This window comes from Danio rerio, chromosome 20 (genome assembly GCF_052040795.2).
Source record: "Danio rerio strain M-AB ecotype USA chromosome 20, GRCz13ab, whole genome shotgun sequence".
In the NCBI taxonomy this organism is placed as follows: Eukaryota; Metazoa; Chordata; class Actinopteri; order Cypriniformes; family Danionidae; genus Danio; species Danio rerio.
Window position 1 is genome coordinate 59,072,501 of NC_141040.1, and position 19,583 is coordinate 59,092,083.

General features: G+C 41.4%; 4 protein-coding genes across 5 annotated transcripts in view; all 4 read left to right on the forward strand.

Moving 5' to 3' along the window:
* The window catches only part of actr10 (actin related protein 10), a 14,432-nt gene extending 9,345 nt beyond the window's left edge, over positions 1 to 5,087 (forward strand). For both annotated transcript variants that reach the window (NM_001442027.1, NM_200170.2), the window contains 5 exon segments: positions 1 to 59; positions 682 to 755; positions 860 to 941; positions 3,048 to 3,249; positions 3,794 to 5,087. The exon segment at positions 1 to 59 is cut by the window's left edge and continues 15 nt beyond it. In NM_001442027.1, the coding sequence (NP_001428956.1) occupies positions 1 to 59; positions 682 to 755; positions 860 to 941; positions 3,048 to 3,249; positions 3,794 to 3,975 (599 nt within the window). In that variant the 3' untranslated portion in view covers positions 3,976 to 5,087.
* A 3,483-nt stretch (positions 5,088 to 8,570) lies between these two features.
* zp2.2 (zona pellucida glycoprotein 2, tandem duplicate 2) lies at positions 8,571 to 10,369 on the forward strand. Its single transcript, NM_131827.1, has 8 exons — positions 8,571 to 8,931; positions 9,004 to 9,191; positions 9,260 to 9,357; positions 9,430 to 9,587; positions 9,658 to 9,850; positions 9,917 to 10,064; positions 10,138 to 10,210; positions 10,296 to 10,369. Exons 1-8 carry the CDS (start codon positions 8,571 to 8,573, stop codon positions 10,367 to 10,369), a joined length of 1,293 nt encoding a protein of 430 aa, NP_571902.1.
* A 2,358-nt stretch (positions 10,370 to 12,727) lies between these two features.
* On the forward strand, positions 12,728 to 14,563 carry zp2.3 (zona pellucida glycoprotein 2, tandem duplicate 3). Its single transcript, NM_131828.2, is given in 8 exon segments — positions 12,728 to 13,109; positions 13,183 to 13,370; positions 13,439 to 13,536; positions 13,609 to 13,766; positions 13,837 to 14,029; positions 14,096 to 14,243; positions 14,314 to 14,389; positions 14,455 to 14,563. Coding segments are annotated over 8 exon segments (1,296 nt in total). The 5' UTR covers positions 12,728 to 12,748; the 3' UTR covers positions 14,529 to 14,563.
* Positions 14,564 to 16,894: 2,331 nt separating this feature from the next.
* Positions 16,895 to 18,743, forward strand: si:zfos-1505d6.3. The gene is made up of 8 exons (XM_087298884.1): positions 16,895 to 17,276; positions 17,349 to 17,536; positions 17,605 to 17,702; positions 17,773 to 17,930; positions 18,001 to 18,193; positions 18,260 to 18,407; positions 18,487 to 18,562; positions 18,628 to 18,743. Exons 1-8 carry the CDS (start codon positions 16,916 to 16,918, stop codon positions 18,702 to 18,704), a joined length of 1,299 nt encoding a protein of 432 aa, XP_087155010.1. The 5' UTR covers positions 16,895 to 16,915; the 3' UTR covers positions 18,705 to 18,743.
* Positions 18,744 to 19,583: the final 840 nt, after the last annotated feature.

A 19,583-nucleotide genomic window follows, 5' to 3' on the forward strand; every position in this document is an offset into this window, starting at 1 on the left:
TCAGTGACCTGCAGAGAGGCTTGAAGATCCAGGAGGCCAAATTTAACACAGATGCTGAGGTCAGAAAACACACTCAGAGATGCTGATTTGCATATTTATTCATTTAAAAACTATATTTGCTTGTGACATTGTTTAATAATAATGTCTAGTGACGCTATTTGGCATTTAATAGTATTTATTAGTGACAGTGTTTAATAGTACTTGCTGGTGACAGTAGTTTAAATACCGTCAGTAGCCAATATCATTATAGTATTTGTTAATGGGAGTATTTTAATAATATATGTTAGTGTCAGTGTTTACTAACGACAGCATTCAGTGATATTTGCTAGGGACCATAATAAATGGTATTTTCTAGTCACAGTATTTTAAAAGAAATATTATTAAATATTGTCACTATTAAATACTATTAAACACTATCAAAATACAATGGTACCATCAGTTAATCATGTCTGTGAGTGACGGCATCTTATAGTATTTGCTGGTGACAGTATTTAATAATAGTATGTGACAGTATTAATAATTGCTAATATTTGTAAGTGACCGTATTTAATATTTGCTAGTGGTATATTTCTAATAATAATATATGCTAGTCACAGTGTTTGCTAATATTGAATAATAATGCTGTGGGCGGAACTAGTATTGGTTGTGTGTGTTGACGCTGTGCTGTGATTGGTCCTCCAGAGGCCGGCTCCTCCCCCAGATGTGGATTATCCTCTGGATGGGCAGAAGATCCTGCATGTGAAGGGCTTCATCAGGTGCAGCGCTCAGACCTTTACACTGCCATCACTGAGACGCGCGCTGTCTCCACTGTGTTTGTCTATAATCAGACCCACACTGGCTGATTCTCACTGTATTACAGAGACTCCGTGGCTGAGATGCTGTTTGAGCAGGATAATGAGGAGAAGTCCATCGCCACACTGCTGCTGGACACACTGGTGAAGGTGAAAACGCATCACACACACTCACTGCAAACACAGCCTCACAGCTAAGGAGATGCTCGTTAACACAGATTTCTAATCACATGGCAGCAGCTCACTGCATTTAGGCATGTAGACGGTTCAAAGTGAGCATCAGAATGGGGAAGAAAAGGGATTTAAGAGACTTTGAACGTGGCATGGTTGTTGCTGCCAGACGGGCTGCTTGGAGTATGCTCGGTGTAATGGTGTGGGGGAGATTTTCTTTGGGTCCATTAGTACCAGTTGAGCATCAACGCCACAGCCTACCTGAGTATTGCTGCTGACCATGTCCATCCCTTTATGAGCACAGTGTCTCCATCTTCTGATGGCTACTTCCAGCAGGATAACGCAGCATGTCATAAAGCTCAATCATCTCAGACTGGTTTCTTGAACATGACGATGAGTTCACTGTACTCAAATGGCCTCCACAGTCACCAGAGCTCAATCCAATAGAGCAGCTTTGGGATGTGGTGGAACGGGAGATTGGCATCATGGATGTGCAGCCGACAAATCTGCAGCAACTGTGTGATGCTATCATGACAATATGGAGCAAAATCTCTGAGGAATATTTCCAGTAGCTTGTTGAATCTCTGCCATGAAGGATTAAGGCAGTTCTGAAGGCAAAAGGGGGTACTAGGAAGGTGTACCTAATAAAGTGGCCGGTGAGTGTATGTACAAGCCTCAGCCAGGGAAGAAAAAGTAGCTCAAAAGTAATGTAATATCATAAAAAGTGACTTATTAAAGGGGGAGTAACTCGACACCCCTGGGTAAACTCTGGCCACCCCAATTTAATTTTGCTGTTGATATTATTAACTTAAATGTACTTATGTAAATTCCCAATGTTTCTATAGATAAATAAATAACATGCAGCAACTAAATTATTGTTGGTGCCACTAACGTAGCTGAAACACTGTCCCTCTCGTCCCCAGTGGCGGATTTGGGCAATATGCTAAATGCCAGGGCGGCGTCGCAAGTATCTTGTTGGGGGCGGCACGCGGAGATGATGCAACAAAAACATCCCCTAGTAAAAGCATTGGGATACCATTTACTTTATGCACGTGTGTTAACTTAGAGTGGCAATCCCAGAATAAAGACATTAAGGGCCGTTCACGTCTTTGCACGCGTTCTCTATGTGCAACCGAAACAACGCTGGTGAAAGCAAACTGACGCGTGCGCGCAGAAAAGCATTCCCGTGTGGCTCACGCGCTCGTGTGTGAATCCCGGTTGTTTACATGCACGCTGATAAAAAACACGCCGCTCATGCACGGTGAAACCGGAGTGAGCCTTTTGTGAAGAGGTGTCAGGTGTTTAGTTTTGAAAGTCGACAAAACTAAAGTGTATATAATATGATGATGATACTTTCACCAAGCATGTCTATAAAGCAGAAAAGAGGGATGAAGAGTCAGGGAGGTAAGACTTCATAACATTATTTCTCGGCCATAATTCGGGTCTAAGTCAAATTTTTGTATTCTTTAGAATTGTCATAACTAATATTCATGCAAAAGGTTCCCTAAGTGATAACTCTGTTACATTGCAGTAACATTTAGGATTGATGTCTGTAATTTATTTAGAATAATAATTGTGTAATAATATTAACATTAATTGTATTTATTTAAAATAAATATAAGTAAATTGTGTGTGTATATAGTAATGCCTTTTGTTCAGTTTGTTCACTTGTTTGTTTTATTATTTAATTCATTAATCTCCATTAATTTTAGACGTGGCATATACTGTATGCTGTACAATAAATGTTTGTGAAAAATAACTGAAAAGTTATTTCTTTATATGAGAAGTGTTTTTAAACTAAATATTGATTTTTATTTGGTTTGCACATTTGCTGAATTATTTTAAGGAATAAATTGCGATCTTGTAAGACTAATTAATTAAATGAATTAAAAGCACATTATTTAATTTACCGGAAACAAAAATATAACATTACACTGAATTAATTTTTTTTGTGTGTGTGTGCCACCCCAAGATTTGGTGTGGCCTCTTCTGGCCACCCCTATGAAAATTTTCGGGGGGCGCCACTGGCAGTGCTGCTGCTCATGTGGTATTAAATATAAATAAATGTGTATTTCTGTGTTTCAGTGCCCCATCGACACTCGAAAGGTTCTGTCGGAGAACTTGCTGATAATCGGGGGTACGGCGATGCTGCCGGGGTTCCTGCACCGCCTGCTGGCTGAGATCCGCTCACTGGTGGAGAAACCCAAATACAGAGACGCTCTGGCCACCAAGAGCTTCCGCATCCACAGCCCACCCGCCAAACCCAACTGCACCGCCTGGCTCGGAGGTGAGGATGATGATGCTTTACATTACTAATAGAGCGCTCGATCAGGGTTAAAGCTGCCCTGAACTGCCGTCAAATGTGCATTTACATTGGATGTTTGACGTAATCCCAGCTGAGACATGAAAAAAGGGGCGGGACATGTAGTGCCTCCTCCCCTTTTTAAAAACAACCAATAGCGTATTGTTTTGAGCTCAAATGCATCAAATGTAAAGCAAATGAAGACTTGGGGGCGGGGCATGTCAGACACTAGAGAGCATTTGATTGGTCAGAAGATTTGATGAGAGACTGAAATATGAGGAGACGGCAAAAAATCAACTTAGGCGGAAGAGACGACCTGCGAACTTCAGATGTTTATATCTTCTACATGTGAAAACGTATTGTAATTTCACCAAGACTTTAAATAACTATAACATGGTCAACATTTTTATTTGATCGACTAACAAAGCCGCATGTCAGTGCTCCAGTTGACTTGTTTTCTCTCACTCTTTAAGTGCTCTATATTCCTGCTTTCTCCTACTGAAGGCTGTCTTGTGTTTTCCTCATGCAGGAGCGATATTTGGAGCATTGCAGGACATTTTAGGCAGCCGCTCGGTGTCCAGAGATTACTACAACCATACGGGCCGCATCCCGGACTGGTGCTGTCTGAGCTCTCCTCCACCCGACTCCATCTATGAGGCTGGAAAAACCCCTCCACCGCTCATGAAGAGGGCCTTCTCCACCGAGAAATAACCTGGACGCTTGACATGACCTGTAGAGCACGTCTGTCCGCTGCAGCTCTCCTGTTCCCAGCAGACGATCAGTCCGCTTTAGTCTGTAGAGCTGTTCAGAAGCACTAAACATCCACAGCATGACCTTTATCAAGACTAAACCATCCTCAGTTATAGTGTAGGTCAGGAAATATTATTTAAATGTCTGTATTCATTCTTACACCATCAAAGACAGAACAGGAACAGCCGCTTGGTCACAGTGTCAAACCATATTATATTTAAAGAAACACTCCACCTTGTTTTGGAAATTACTCATTTCACAGCTCTCCTACACTTAAATGAGTGTGCCCTATTCCATATGCAGTCAGCCGATCTATGCTTAGCTTAGCTTAGCATAAATCATTAAATAGGATTAGACCGTTAGCATGTTACTAGTACACAGTGCTGTTACCTAACTGGGGACTATTTTCAGCCTCTGCATAATATCATTGTGCATGCTGCAGCCATTTATTGAGCAACATGCTAATGGTCTAATCAGATTCAATAAATTATGCTAAGCTAAGCTAAAGGTGCAGCCAAAGATTGGCCGAATGGATTGCTAAAAAATAAGCATTTGTAGCCAGTTTAGCATAAATCACTGAATCAAATTAGACTATCAGCATTTCACCCTAAAAATGACCAGAGTTTGGATCATTATTCTAATTAGAGCTCGACTCTTCTGTAGTTAAATCTGTATTAAGACTGACCGAAAATGAAGAGTTGCTATTTTCTAGGCTAATAGTTTTAGGAACTTTATACTGTCATTCTGGCGTAAGCATCAAGGAACAGCTACCTAGTTAACTAGGTTAATATCATTGCACTGCTAAAGCCATATTTTGAGCAAGTTGCTAATGGTCTAATCTGATTCAATTAATTATGCTAAGCTAAGCTAAAAGTGCTTTCGCCAGACGCTGAGACCAGCTGAATAGATTCAAAGATGGTAGAACTCGCATGTTTAACTGTTAGGGGAGCTTAAACTGAGCATATTTCCAAAAACAGTGGAGTTTTCCTTCAACAGAACCAGTTTAAAGGGCTGAGTATGTGCAAGTTTTGGTGGTATTTATGAGGTTTGTGAAATAAACATTCCATAATCGGTCACTTCTACTGCGGTTACTCTGTTATGTGTGTCTATGTTGAGTTTAATGTCAATTTAAAGTGGTAGTTCATCAAAAATGAAGATTCTGTTTATTAATTACTCTCTCTTCCTCATGTTGTTTCAGTCCTCAGAACTCAAATGAAGGTATTTTAGATTGAGCTCTCTCGTCATCCATAGACAGAAAGGGTCACAAGAAGTCTAAAAACACTCATCAAAACACTCCATGTGTCTTCAGTTGTCAACTGTAATCATACCATACTCCGACAACACGTGTTTTTCCTGGACTTAGCATCTCAGGACTGTATATGGAGGATGAGGGAGCTCTCACATTTCAACTAAAACATCTTCACTTGTTATTCTAAAGATGAACGAAGCTCAGAGGCGAGTAGTATTTAATTGCGTTTACTTACAAGTCTTAGCTTCATTTGTTATTCTAAAGATGAATGAAGATATTCCAGTTGAAATGTGAGAGCTCCCTCATCCTCCATAGACAGCAAGAGTCCTGAGATGCTAAGTCCAGGAAAAACAAGTGTTGGTGGAGCTTGGTATGTTTACAGATGACGATTGAAGACACGCTGTACATTGAACTGACAACGCAACATATAATGTTACATGAATTCCAGCTCATACCTGAAAAAACACGTGGTGGTAAGTGTGCAAATTATCCCAATTTTGATTTAACTAAAGGATGTGCTGTTTAATGAAATAACTCATTAGCCCTGCAAATATTCGTCATTCACACTGTTTTATTTTTAAGACTCATGACAGCACATAATATTTGACTAGATATTTTCAAGATACTAGTACTCAGTTTAATGTGTCATTTAATGGCTTAACTGGGTTAATAGGGTATATGCCAAGCTAGTGTTGTTCCCATACTGATAAACTTCTGGTGACCCGTCATTGTGAGTTTTTTTCCATTTTATACAGTTCATTTAACAGCATCGATGTTGTAATGTCATTAAAACACAATCAGTTAAATAGACTTTGGCATTCATGTAGTTGCTCAAGCGTAACATGAGACAAAAAGCCGTTTACTCGCACGCGCCGTCAGAATCGGCAGGTTAGCACAGAAACTCCATTGAATATACTGGGGTAAAATAAATGCTATATTATAAAGACATGGCAGGGGGAAATGTAATTTAATGCGGCGCTTCTTGTACAATCTGAGCCCTACTTTATATCGAATATCACTCAGCCAGTGGAGATCGCTGATTTTAAAGAAAACACACTTTAAACATGGAGATTTTGCATTGGCATAAAGTTCACCGGAAGCGCTTAACCCAGGTTACTGACAAATTAAAAGTCCCATTAGCATGCTTCGGCCTATACTGTATTAGAAAAGTTAGGGTGCAAAACAATGGTTTGTTTTGTAAATGATCAAAAAACTAAACAAAAAAAAATACATATATATATATATATATATATATATATATATATATATATATATATATATATATATATTGCTAAAGAGGGCTAATAATTTAAAACAAGTTAAAAAAACAGTAAACGAGTAAGACTAACTAAAAAAAAGAATATTATAGGAAATAATGTGAAAAATTCCTTGCACTATTAAACAATAATAATAATAATATTAATTTGGGAAATATTTGACAGAAAAAAAAATCACAGAAGGGCGAATAATTTTGACCTCAATTGTGTACGTGTATATATAATGAAAAGTAACTATTTACTTGAGTAATTTTTTAATCTGATTTTTTTATGCTTACTCAAGTAACTTTTAAGATGTTACTTTTACTGGAGTGTAGATTTTGTATACTCCACCCACCTCTGACGAAGCTCTCAAGGGATTGGAATGACATGACAGAGACTAATTGATGACAGATGTTCATTTCTGAGTGAACTAACCCTTTAAGTCATGGATCCCCAATCAATGTGTTGTCATGAAAGAGTTCCTGCAGGCCGCAAGAATGCAAAATGACTATATGCAGTCCCACCTTATTTCCTTTCTAATGCTGGGTTCACACCTAATGACGAGCGCTGCATCACTCTCCACAGTTTATTAACGGGATATTTTCACCTAATGCTTCATAATTGCTCTGGTATAATTATCTGAACTTTCACAGTAGACAGTTCTGCATGATTTCGACAAGCGTGCAGTTTGCATTGACTTTGTATGAAAGCTGCTTGTGGCAGTACTTCATTTTTCTCTTGTATTGGTGTGAACCCATCATGAGATTCAGCTTGTGCAGCATGAGCGGAGAAATTGATTTGATTGTTCCAGGGAAACAAGCTAACACTGAATGTTATGGTGAATTATTTTGTGTTGGCTTGTTGTTGCATGCGTGATATAGACGTAGCTTCAAATCAAACTCTTGTTCTGAATTGTAAGTTCTTGACTATTTCTCAGCACCACTCAATCCCCCAGTGTGAGACTAAATGATCACCAAGACTGGTCCAGGCATTATTAATTCTGACTGTACACTCTTTTCTCAAACCACTTTTAGGTTAAGGTGTTAAAGAATAATAAGGGCAAATAGACTAAAGAAAAAGGCTTCTTTACTGACTCTGATGTCCTCTGCTGGTGGAATACTGACAGTGCACTGCATCAGATCAAGAGTATATGCTAACAGACTCCCAGAGGCACAACCGAGAGGTCAAGAGTGTTTCAAATCTGTTGTGTCTACTAGAAGGTTTGTATTGGTCAGGATGTGGTCAGTTCTCTGTGTGTTAGGCCATGTTGCTGATACTCAAATGTAAACAACAGCATGGACTGCACTCTTTATTGACCATAATCTGACTGTTTACGCATGGAGAAAGCATAAGGAAGCTGCTCAATCAAACAGAAAGTGACTTTGTCAAAATATCACACCAGTTCCTGCTAACTAAATTTAACAGCTGGTAAAACACATGTCTGAGCAGCATTCATGAGGATATTAGTCTAATATTTCCACGTATTGAGTGTAAATGATAAGAACACACATGAAAGTTGTCAGTAGTCTTGCTCTGGAAAACCTGCTTCAGGTTTGCCTTTTGTTCCTCAGTGTTTAATGTCTTTTCTGCATGATATGATGTCCATTTTGCAGTCTAAAATACTCTGATTATTACAGCCTAAAACATGACAATAACTGATCATTTTCAGCTGAAATAATCACCATAATATGCTAGCTTCATTTGGTTTAGAGCAGGCATGTCCAAACTCAGTCCTGGAGGGCCGGTGTCCTGCAGAGTCTATGTATGGAGATCTCAGTGCAAAATGGAACAGATTCAACAAGTGAGCAACAAAACATTACATTAGTCAAAAACATGAAGTATCTGACTAATTGGATTCAGGAAATGCCACATGCTTAGAACATTGAGATCCAATAAGAATCAGGCAGAGCATAAGCTCCCACTAGTGCAAGTCTGGAGAATCATGACTCCTAATGAAGAGGGCGGGATCATCGTTAAGCTAATTGACCTCTGTAGAGTACAAAAAGGCCAAAGGGCAACATCTCAGCAGTGCATCTAGCTGGTGAACAATGGCAACTAGCTGGTCTTTGCTTCAGTTTCTGGGACTTTGTGCCTGGTTTGGTGCTTTTTGTTCTGCTTCTCCACATTGGAAACATGGACGTCATCCTCATCATCCCCATCACCCTCATCATCCTCATGGTTTGACATTGCAGCAAAGTGATTATCTTATTAAGGAGATTGTTCAGCCACAGGTCAGCCAACCACTTCCTGTGCGGGTTGAAGAGGTAGTGGTGAAAGCAGGGCCTGTTGACAAGTGTAGTGTAGCTGATTTGGGCCAGATTCAGTGTGGACCTCCTGGTATCAGTGGACCTGACTGTGAAGCCATCAACTGCTGCTTTAATGGACAACAGTGCTACTATGGAAATGCAGGTAAGAGCTGCTGTGGGTAAAGGAGCTCTGTTTAGCTGATGCTTGTGTTAATCTGCTTGTACCTTGTTTCAGTCACTGTCCAGTGTATAAGAGATGGTCAGTTTGTGGTAGTGGTGGCTAGAGATGTTACAGTGCCTCGGCTGAGTCTGGATACGGTCAGTCTTCTGGGTGGGAATGATCCCCCTTGCAGTCCTGTGGCGTCCAACCCTTACTTTGCTGTATACCAGTTTCCTGTCAGTGCTTGTGGAACCAACGTGATCGTGAGTATTGAGCTGCTTCTGAATGCACTTCTACATGGACTGGATGTGAACGGTCTTCCTGTTTGCAGGAGGAACGCGGACATGTGGTGTATGAAAACAGAATGGTGTCCTCCTATGAAGTGGCCATGGGACCGCTCGGCTCCATCACAAGAGACAGCCAGTTTGAGTAGGTGATCTCTGCTCTTATACTGCATGTGTGTGTCTAATAAATGCTACAGGCTCCCTATCTGTTGTCCAGGGTTCTGTTCCAGTGCCGGTACTCTAATACAGCTGTGGAAGCTCTGGTTGTGGAGGTCAATGCTATTCGTGCACCTCCACCAGTCGCTGCTCTTGGACCCCTCAGAGTGGAGCTTAGACTGGCTAATGGCCAATGTGTCACCAAAGGCTGTGCTGAAGGTAAACCCTGGACCAGAGTCTGCCTGAAGTCTTCCTATTAGTTTCTGGATGAACATGTTGTGTTCCACAGGGGACGAGGCGTACACATCCTACTATAATGAAGCTGACTACCCAGTCACCAAAGTCCTCCGGGAGCCTGTGTATGTTGATGTGCGCATTCTGGAGAGGACTGACCCCAACATTGTCCTGATGCTGGGTAACTGCTGGGCTACATCAACCCCCAATCCACTCAGTGTGCCCCGGTGGGATCTGCTGGTTAATGGGTGAGTGCAGTCCTAAGCAGAAGCCCAGGTAGTGATGCTAGTCCTGACTCCTATGGTGCTTTCTAGATGCCCCAACCAGGACGACCGCTACCTGACCACACTGGTTCCAGTGACCGCATCATCTGGTGTTCATTTCCCCAACCACCACAAGCGCTTCATTGTCAAGATGTTCACCTTCGTAGACCCACAGTCTCTGTCTCCTGTGCAGCAAACGGTAAGGTCTCAGATTATACTTTTTTTAATTGATTTTTCTTAGAATTTACTAAATTTATATCCACTTCTCTTAGGTCTTCATCCACTGTACTACATCAGTGTGCCATCCCTCTTCTGGCTCCTGTGACCAGGGTTGCACTAGGAAGAGTGAGTGGAGGATTTTTTTATTTTTTTTATTTTTTTTATTTTTTTTAATAAATATCATGTCTTGACTTATTTTCCTCTTTTGCAGGAAGAGATGTTTCCGTCAATGCTTCTCCCAGTGATGAGGTTGTTTCTAGTAGAGAAGTTATCCTGACTTTGTGAAATTTGTGGTTTTAATAAACTGCGTAACCAAAACTTTTTGTCTGTTGAATGACTTTACATCTGTTTATCTTGTCTTCATTAACTGAAGCTGCTTTGCTTTAGTGGTTTATTAGACCCAGTATTTGTTTTAATTGGGGAAAGGTGACTTGGTTAACTTTAAGATTGTCCAAGCACTAAGTGCCTTTGTTTAATCTGAAACTGACACTTGATGCTCCAAACATGGTTTCTTAGGAGTTTTGATTTTAATTTGTTTGTCTTCATCTCTAAAGTAATTGTATATTCTGAAGTCTGTAAATGTGTTTGTAGGCCTTTTTCTGTTCCTGTAGTTAGTGTATGAATGGAGTGGTTTAAATCAAATTGCCGGTGAATTGTGCTTTTTAATTCTGAGGCAACCACTGTTAGGTTAGCTAGACACTTCTAAGTTTCTCAAACTATTATTTTTATATATATATATATAATTTTTTTTTTTTCCTTATCTAGGCATGCAAAGATGGCCTTGAAGCTTTAAAAGAAGCCAATATCGAAGATGTTTTTAGCCTGGCTTTTCTTGAGACTTGGCTGTTTGCTTGTGCTGAGTTCAGACGGATTGGTTAGCCCTGATTTTGACTCTGACAGGTTTTCAGAAATTGCGACCAATGCCTGAAGTCACAGGCAAATCAGCGCTCATGAGTGACAATCACCAGTGTAAATTATCAAAGATGTGATCAGTGTTGCCAGTGCCTGAGATGGTTTGCTTGCTGAATATCTGGAGCTGCCTGTTCAAATCATGCCATGTGAAATGAGTTTTGGCTGGAACAAAAACATTGGTGATGGGCTACAGTTAATGAGAGTGCAGCATTTACACATGTGTGTGTACCTGCACCTGCAGGCCAGCGGGAGTTTCAGGGAGAAGTTAAAAGTGCTTGTTTTTTAGTTTATTTTGACCCAAGAAATGGAGGAAAAACTAGTGGAGGTTTGATGTTTCAGAAAGTTAAAGACAGTTGAGGAGAAACTTAATTTCCTTCAAACCCTGGTGAGCAAATATGTAAATTTTCTACCCCATTAAAGTCTCATTATGTAGTTTAAAACAAAAGATTTACAATGAGTTTTTAGCTGTGAGACGTAGTTTGGACGAAGTTGTCGGCGATTCTTTCTTTTGTAAAATCATGTAATGTGAAAGCCCCTGTTACCAGTCCATCTTGCAGCGACAAAACGCTAGCCCAGATAGTCATGCAGTGTGAAAACATCTGTGACAAGTCTACTTTCAAAATCCTGCAGTCTAACCTCGGCATTACTAGGACAGCTTTGCTGTTTGTCCTTTACCCAACATATGCAGCACTTAGCGGATACAGTCTCTAATGCAGGAGGTGACCGATGCTGTTCCAGGATATTAACCTTCCTGCAGATTTTAGTTGCAGCCAATATCAAACACCTGTCTGTAAAGTGCTGTTAGGGTTAAGCATCCCTGCTCTGATGTAGTCTAGAAAATATTACAAGTGAATTTCAGGACTAAAGGCATTAATGTATTAAGATGTGTCACATTTCTTTTTAATCAAGACACCAAATATGCTGTTTAGCCCAACTCCCTGTCTGAATGAACAGTTAATTTTAAAACACTTTTTCCTACAAGGTTTGCTGTGTTCACATGAAAATGCAGTGTCAGGTGACAAACCATAGCTTTCTGAAAACTCCAGCCAGAAGGAAGATTATCCAAAACTCTGGGTACAGTCTAATTAGGGTTCTTGCCTCATGATAAAGTTGTGCTGTTTTTTCCTTTCTGAAGATGTGATCTTAGCAAATTCCTCACCTTTGTGGCGAGAGCGTTGCATATTGTGCATCATTTGCACTGTGGGACTGTAATCTGCCCTCACTTCTCACTTTTGCATTAACTTGTGGAAATACTTAATTCCCTGTTTGGTGTGAACCCAGCATGAAAGTGTAATTACCTCTGCCTGTTGGTTCAGCATGCCCTTAACATGCACCTCAATGTGTGCTTTTGTATTTGTTATGTGGACGTAGATTTAAAAAAAAAAATGAAAGCAGAGAAAACTTAAACAATACTGCTGTGAATGAGCACAAGGCCTAAGCCTTGTCTGTGAAACTGAGGATAACAGTTCAGATAAAGAATGAAAGCTGAATTCAGAATAGCATAAAACATTTAATATTACACCGTTCTTAAATTAGCCTCCATATGTGCATTTATTTACTTTATGGTCAGAAAAAAAATTGAATCCTTAACAACCAATAAGGATCAGGCAGAGCATAAGCTCCCACTAGTGCAAGTCTGGAGAATCATGACTCCTAATGAAGAGGGCGGGATCATCGTTAAGCTAATTGACCTCTGTAGAGTACAAAAAGGCCAAAGGGCAACATCTCAGCAGTGCATCTAGCTGGTGAACAATGGCAACTAGCTGGTCTTTGCTTCAGTTTCTGGGACTTTGTGCCTGGTTTGGTGCTTTTTGTTCTGCTTCTCCACATTGGAAACATGGACGTCATCCTCATCATCCCCATCGCCCTCATCATCCTCATGGTTTGACATTGCAGCAAAGTGATTATCTTATTAAGGAGATCGTTCAGCCACAGGTCAGCCAACCACTTCCTGTGCGGGTTGAAGAGGTAGTGGTGAAAGCAGGGCCTGTTGACAAGTGTAGTGTAGCTGATTTGGGCCAGATTCAGTGTGGACCTCCTGGTATCAGTGGACCTGACTGTGAAGCCATCAACTGCTGCTTTAATGGACAACAGTGCTACTATGGAAATGCAGGTAAGAGCTGCTGTGGGTAAAGGAGCTCTGTTTAGCTGATGCCTTGTGTTAATCTGCTTGTACCTTGTTTCAGTCACTGTCCAGTGTATAAGAGATGGTCAGTTTGTGGTAGTGGTGGCTAGAGATGTTACAGTGCCTCGGCTGAGTCTGGATACGGTCAGTCTTCTGGGTGGGAATGATCCCCCTTGCAGTCCTGTGGCGTCCAACCCTTACTTTGCTGTATACCAGTTTCCTGTCAGTGCTTGTGGAACCAACGTGATCGTGAGTATTGAGCTGCTTCTGAATGCACTTCTACATGGACTGGATGTGAACGGTCTTCCTGTTTGCAGGAGGAACGCGGACATGTGGTGTATGAAAACAGAATGGTGTCCTCCTATGAAGTGGCCATGGGACCGCTCGGCTCCATCACAAGAGACAGCCAGTTTGAGTAGGTGATCTCTGCTCTTATACTGCATGTGTGTGTCTAATAAATGCTACAGGCTCCCTATCTGTTGTCCAGGGTTCTGTTCCAGTGCCGGTACTCTAATACAGCTGTGGAAGCTCTGGTTGTGGAGGTCAATGCTATTCGTGCACCTCCACCAGTCGCTGCTCTTGGACCCCTCAGAGTGGAGCTTAGACTGGCTAATGGCCAATGTGTCACCAAAGGCTGTGCTGAAGGTAAACCCTGGACCAGAGTCTGCCTGAAGTCTTCCTATTAGTTTCTGGATAAACCTGTTGTGTTCCACAGGGGACGAGGCGTACACATCCTACTATAATGAAGCTGACTACCCAGTCACCAAAGTCCTCCGGGAGCCTGTGTATGTTGATGTGCGCATTCTGGAGAGGACTGACCCCAACATTGTCCTGATGCTGGGTAACTGCTGGGCTACATCAACCCCCAATCCACTCAGTGTGCCCCGGTGGGATCTGCTGGTTAATGGGTGAGTGCAGTCCTAAGCAGAAGCCCAGGTAGTGATGCTAGTCCTGACTCCTATGGTGCTTTGTAGATGCCCCAACCAGGATGACCGCTACCTGACCACACTGGTTCCAGTGACCGCATCATCTGGTGTTCATTTCCCCAACCACCACAAGCGCTTCATTGTCAAGATGTTCACCTTTGTAGACCCACAGTCTCTGTCTCCTGTGCAGCAAACGGTATGACTATCTACATGCACTGTAATATGCTTTCAGACCTTTTCTTAATGTGTTCTCTTTGCTTGTTCAGGTCTTCATCCACTGTAATACAGCAGTGTGCTACCCTTCAGCTACTCAATCCTGTGAGCAGAGTTGCGCAAGGAAAAGTGAGTATTTTATTTATTTTGATCCTGGTTTTTATTGCAGTGTTTGACTTTCTGTCTTTCTACAGGAAGGGATGTTTCCAGCATGCCGTTCTCAAATGAGAATACTGTTTCTAGTGGACAAGTTACTCTTCTGCCTTAATTTCATGTTCTTTTTAATAAACTACCTGAAACGAAGTGACTTGTGTTTAGTATCTGAATTCTGTTTTAGTGTGTAACTTCTAGTATTTGCTCATTACTACTGCTCTTCTGGCAAGACTGGGTTCAGTGTGTCACCTTTTTTTGATCAGGAGATTTATTCTGAAACCCTATTCAAAATGCTTTCTGCCATGAATGGGAGGTTTTACATTAGTCTTTAAACTGTTCGTAAATGTCGTTCAGTACTTTGTGAGGGCTATAAATTGAGTTCCCTCAATCAAAGATGTGGCAGTTTAGAGTTAACCTTGACTACTTAAACCACATGGCTTTTCGCTTAGTGGGTCAGTACAGGACCAAACTGTTTCCAGTGAAAGTTGTGCCTGGACTAATTTCCCCTACCATATGTTTGTAAACTACCTAGTGAACTGTTTCAAAGGGTTATGCTAGATTCTCTGCAGAACATGGATTTGGTTTACAGAGAATTGTCGTTTTGTACAAATGTCTTACATGTAAGGCTTTGATTCTGTTATGATAAACTAAAGACATGGTCCTGTCTTCAATTATACAATATTGCTAAGCAACGCAAACATTTTAACAGGTTGAACAGCTACAAACTAAATTGGGGGTTGCAGTGTGTTTTTTATTTATTTTATTATTTTTTAATATTCTCAAGCAAGCTTCACTCTTAACCTTTGTCACTTATGCAGAAATTGAATTTGGGGGTTTACTATGTGATTTACAAAAGCCTATTGAATTGTATTTTTGTTCTTTAAAGACTCAGTGTACATCTCTGATACAACATTTTTTCATTCTGGCGTTGAGTGGCAAAGTGGTCAAACTATATTTATTACAAAATACACCACACAAAATGATACTGACAGGCCTAAAAAGCAGCTACAGTAGTGTTGGTATGTAGAAATGAACCATAGTCGGGCATCAAAGCAGATCTTGTGGCCAAAAAGTATGGGATCTGTGTCTTCAGTCTTTTATGGGCCTGTTTATATGCCATGTGAGACACTGAACACTTTCTTTGTGTGGACTGTTACTGTGCATCACATATACATAGGTAATAGGGATAGAGCAGGGGTGGCCAACCCTGTTCCTGGAGAGCCACCTTCCTGCAGATTTCAGTTGCTACCAAAATCAAACTAACCTGAGTCATTTAATTAGGACCTGAACACCACGTGATGATTACAGGCAGGTGTGTTTAATATGGGTAGCAACTGAAGTCTGCAGGAAGGTAGATCTCCAGGAACAGGGTTGGCCACCCCTGGGATAGAGCATGCAAAAAATGCAGTGTGTGGCTGACCTATTTTGCTGCTTTACATGAGAATGACGTCAATTGCTACTTCCAAGTGTATACTTATCAGTTGATTTTAATGGCATACACCATGCCTATTGGGAGTTCTGTTGGCAGTTAAAATGCAAGCCTGAACAGTGTTACCTGTACAGCACCAATACTGCTCAGTGTAAACAAGCGATTGAGGGTGGGGGGAGTAGATTGGGACAAGTCTTGCACAGTTGTCTTTGTATCTGAACTGTGGCTTCTGCCAATTATTTTTGGCCGTCTAAGATATTTGCAAATGCTTAGTCCCCTTGATTTTGCATCAAAATCTGTAGTCTTTGATCACTAATTTGAGATGAACATAGAAAGCCAATTGAGCACAGTACTGATCAGGATTCACCTTGGCAGAGGTTTTGCCTGTGTCAGAAGGTTTGAGGCACAGTCCTGCAGTGTGGATTTATGAAAATGACTAAAATACAGAACCTATAAATACACATCCTGACTGAGCTGTTAGTCTGACAACAAACTACAACATGTTCTACACACACACTGTCTGTTTACTTCCCTTTCCAAAGATGGGCCTTACTAAAATCAACATGGCTGTTTGTTTGCTAGTCTGACAAGTAACAGTTCAAAGACCGGTTATAAATTGTCCAGCATGTGTCTGGATAAACATGTACAATATAGTGGTGAGGTTAATCAAGTCTAAACTTCATTAAAAATTTAATTAAAAGAATGAATTCAGAATTACACAAGTTATTTATCACTATAACTAGCAAACAAACATCCATGTTTATTTTTAACATGCCATCTTAAAGGGAATAAAACGGACAATGTGTGTAGCAGATTATTCTTTACTGGTGGACTAACAGCCTAATGAGGATTTGTGGCTCCATTGGCTCTGGTATTGATTCAGATAATTAAGAATGAATTCAAAATAAGTGCATTCATTTACTTTTGATATGGGTGAAACTGGAAAATTGTGCAAGTCTGGAGAATCATGACTCCTAATGAAGAGGGCGGGATCATCGTTAAGCTAATTGACCTCTGTAGAGTACAAAAAGGCCAAAGGGCAACATCTCAGCAGTGCATCTAGCTGGTGAACAATGGCAACTAGCTGGTCTTTGCTTCAGTTTCTGGGACTTTGTGCCTGGTTTGGTGCTTTTTGTTCTGCTTCTCCACATTGGAAACATGGACGTCATCCTCATCATCCCCATCGCCCTCATCATCCTCATGGTTTGACGGTGCAGCAAAGTGATTATCTTATTAAGGAGATCGTTCAGCCACAGGTCAGCCAACCACTTCCTGTGCGGGTTGAAGAGGTAGTGGTGAAAGCAGGGCCTGTTGACAAGTGTAGTGTAGCTGTTTTGGGCCAGATTCAGTGTGGACCTCCTGGTATCAGTGGACCTGACTGTGAAGCCATCAACTGCTGCTTTAATGGACAACAGTGCTACTATGGAAATGCAGGTAAGAGCTGCTGTGGGTAAAGGAGCTCTGTTTAGCTGATGCTTGTGTTAATCTGCTTGTACCTTGTTTCAGTCACTGTCCAGTGTATAAGAGATGGTCAGTTTGTGGTAGTGGTGGCTAGAGATGTTACAGTGCCTCGGCTGAGTCTGGATACGGTCAGTCTTCTGGGTGGGAATGATCCCCCTTGCAGTCCTGTGGCGTCCAACCCTTACTTTGCTGTATACCAGTTTCCTGTCAGCGCTTGTGGAACCAACGTGATCGTGAGTATTGAGCTGCTTCTGAATGCAGTTCTACATCGACTGGATGTGAACGGTCTTCCTGTTTGCAGGAGGAACGTGGACATGTGGTGTATGAAAACAGAATGGTGTCCTCCTATGAAGTGGCCATGGGACCGCTCGGCTCCATCACAAGAGACAGCCAGTTTGAGTAGGTGATCTCTGCTCTTCTACTGCATGTGTGTCTAATAAATGCTACAGGCTCCCTATCTGTTGTCCAGGGTTCTGTTCCAGTGCCGGTACTCTAATACAGCTGTGGAAGCTCTGGTTGTGGAGGTCAATGCTATTCGTGCACCTCCACCAGTCGCTGCTCTTGGACCCCTCAGAGTGGAGCTTAGACTGGCTAATGGCCAATGTGTCACCAAAGGCTGTGCTGAAGGTAAACACTGGACCAGAGTCTGCCTGAAGTCTTCCTATTAGTTTCTGGATAAACCTGTTGTGTTCCACAGGGGACGAGGCGTACACATCCTACTATAATGAAGCTGACTACCCAGTCACCAAAGTCCTCCGGGAGCCTGTGTATGTTGATGTGCACATTCTGGAGAGGACTGACCCCAACATTGTCCTGATGCTGGGTAACTGCTGGGCAACATCAACCCCCAATCCACTCAGTGTGCCCCGGTGGGATCTGCTGGTTAATGGGTGAGTGAAGTCCTAAGCAGAAGCCCAGTTAGTTATGCTAGTCCTGACTCCTATGGTGCTTTCTAGATGCCCCAACCAGGATGACCGCTACCTGACCACACTGGTTCCAGTGACCGCATCATCTGGTGTTCATTTCCCCAACCACCACAAGCGCTTCATTGTCAAGATGTTCACCTTTGTAGACCCACAGTCTCTGTCTCCTGTGCAGCAAACGGTATGACTATCTACATGCACTGTAATATGCTTTCAGGCCTTTTCTTAATGTGTTCTGGTTTTTGTCTTTGCTTGTTCAGGTCTTCATCCACTGTAATACAGCAGTGTGCTACCCTTCAGCTACTCAATCCTGTGAGCAGAGTTGCGCAAGGAAAAGTGAGTCGTTGTTTTCTACTGATTGTCATTTGGCTATTGGCGCTGTTTAACTTTTGTCTCTACAGGAAGGGATATTCCTGACATTCAAATTTCTGATGACACTGCCGTGGTGTCTAGTGGACAAGTTACTGTGGTGCCTTAAGTTTTGTGTAATTTTTATTAATAAACTGCCAGAAACCAAGTTAAATTTGTCTTGATCTGAATTTTGCTCGTTTCTTACCTTGGCTGTGCTTAGTTTACTGCATTTGGCATAACTGGCTTCTCCAAGGCTAGTCTTTAGCTTCATATTTTAATGGTGCCTGTTAGGATTTTATTGCTGCTGCTTAGTTGATTTGTGTAAAATGATTAAGCCCTTCACCTGAGAATCTGCAGTTTCCATTTTGATAGGACTACAAATGGACCAGTGACCTCTTACAATAAGTTTAATATTTACTAGCTTTTATTTTATTTTTCTCAGATTAGGCTAACCTTCATGCATTAAATTTATACATTTACATGCTCACCAGTGTGAGGTCCTAGCAGTTTGTAAAGTGAAAGTTAATACTAAAAATTACTGGAGGAGCATTAACTTTATAACAAGTATCTCATACTTCAAACATTAAATCACAATTGATTTGATTCCAAACTCTAGTCAGCATAGTACTGCACTGTATTAAGTGGCAAGTTATGAATGACATGTTACAGTACGTCTTGTAAGGTACTTAGTTTAATTTTCTAGTACAGGGGTCACCAAACTTGTTCCTGGAGGGCTGGAGTCCTGCAGATTTTTAGCTCAAACTCTTAACACACCTGAACAAGCTAATCAAGGTCTTACTAGGTATACTTGAAGCATCCAGGCAGGTGTGTTGAGGCAAGTTTGAGCAAAACCCTGCAGGGACACCAGCCTCCTGGACCGAGATTGGTGACCCCTGTTCTTGTATGTTATCTTGAACCTATATAATTAGGACACTTCATTATAGTAGTTATTGCATGTTCTTGATGAAACTGTACTTTTTTTGATTTTCATTCTGGAAAAAAGTGG

Coding starts and splice junctions, on each gene's coding strand:
- zp2.2 (NM_131827.1), top strand. CDS start 8,571: ATGGCAACTAGCTGGTCTTTGCTTCAGTTTCTGGGACTTTGTGCCTGG. Junction 8,932..9,003: donor GTGCTACTATGGAAATGCAG/GTAAGAGCTGCT, acceptor ACCTTGTTTCAG/TCACTGTCCAGTGTATAAGA. Junction 9,588..9,657: donor CACCAAAGGCTGTGCTGAAG/GTAAACCCTGGA, acceptor TGTGTTCCACAG/GGGACGAGGCGTACACATCC.
- si:zfos-1505d6.3 (XM_087298884.1), top strand. CDS start 16,916: ATGGCAACTAGCTGGTCTTTGCTTCAGTTTCTGGGACTTTGTGCCTGG. Junction 17,931..18,000: donor CACCAAAGGCTGTGCTGAAG/GTAAACACTGGA, acceptor TGTGTTCCACAG/GGGACGAGGCGTACACATCC. Junction 18,563..18,627: donor GCAGAGTTGCGCAAGGAAAA/GTGAGTCGTTGT, acceptor TTGTCTCTACAG/GAAGGGATATTCCTGACATT.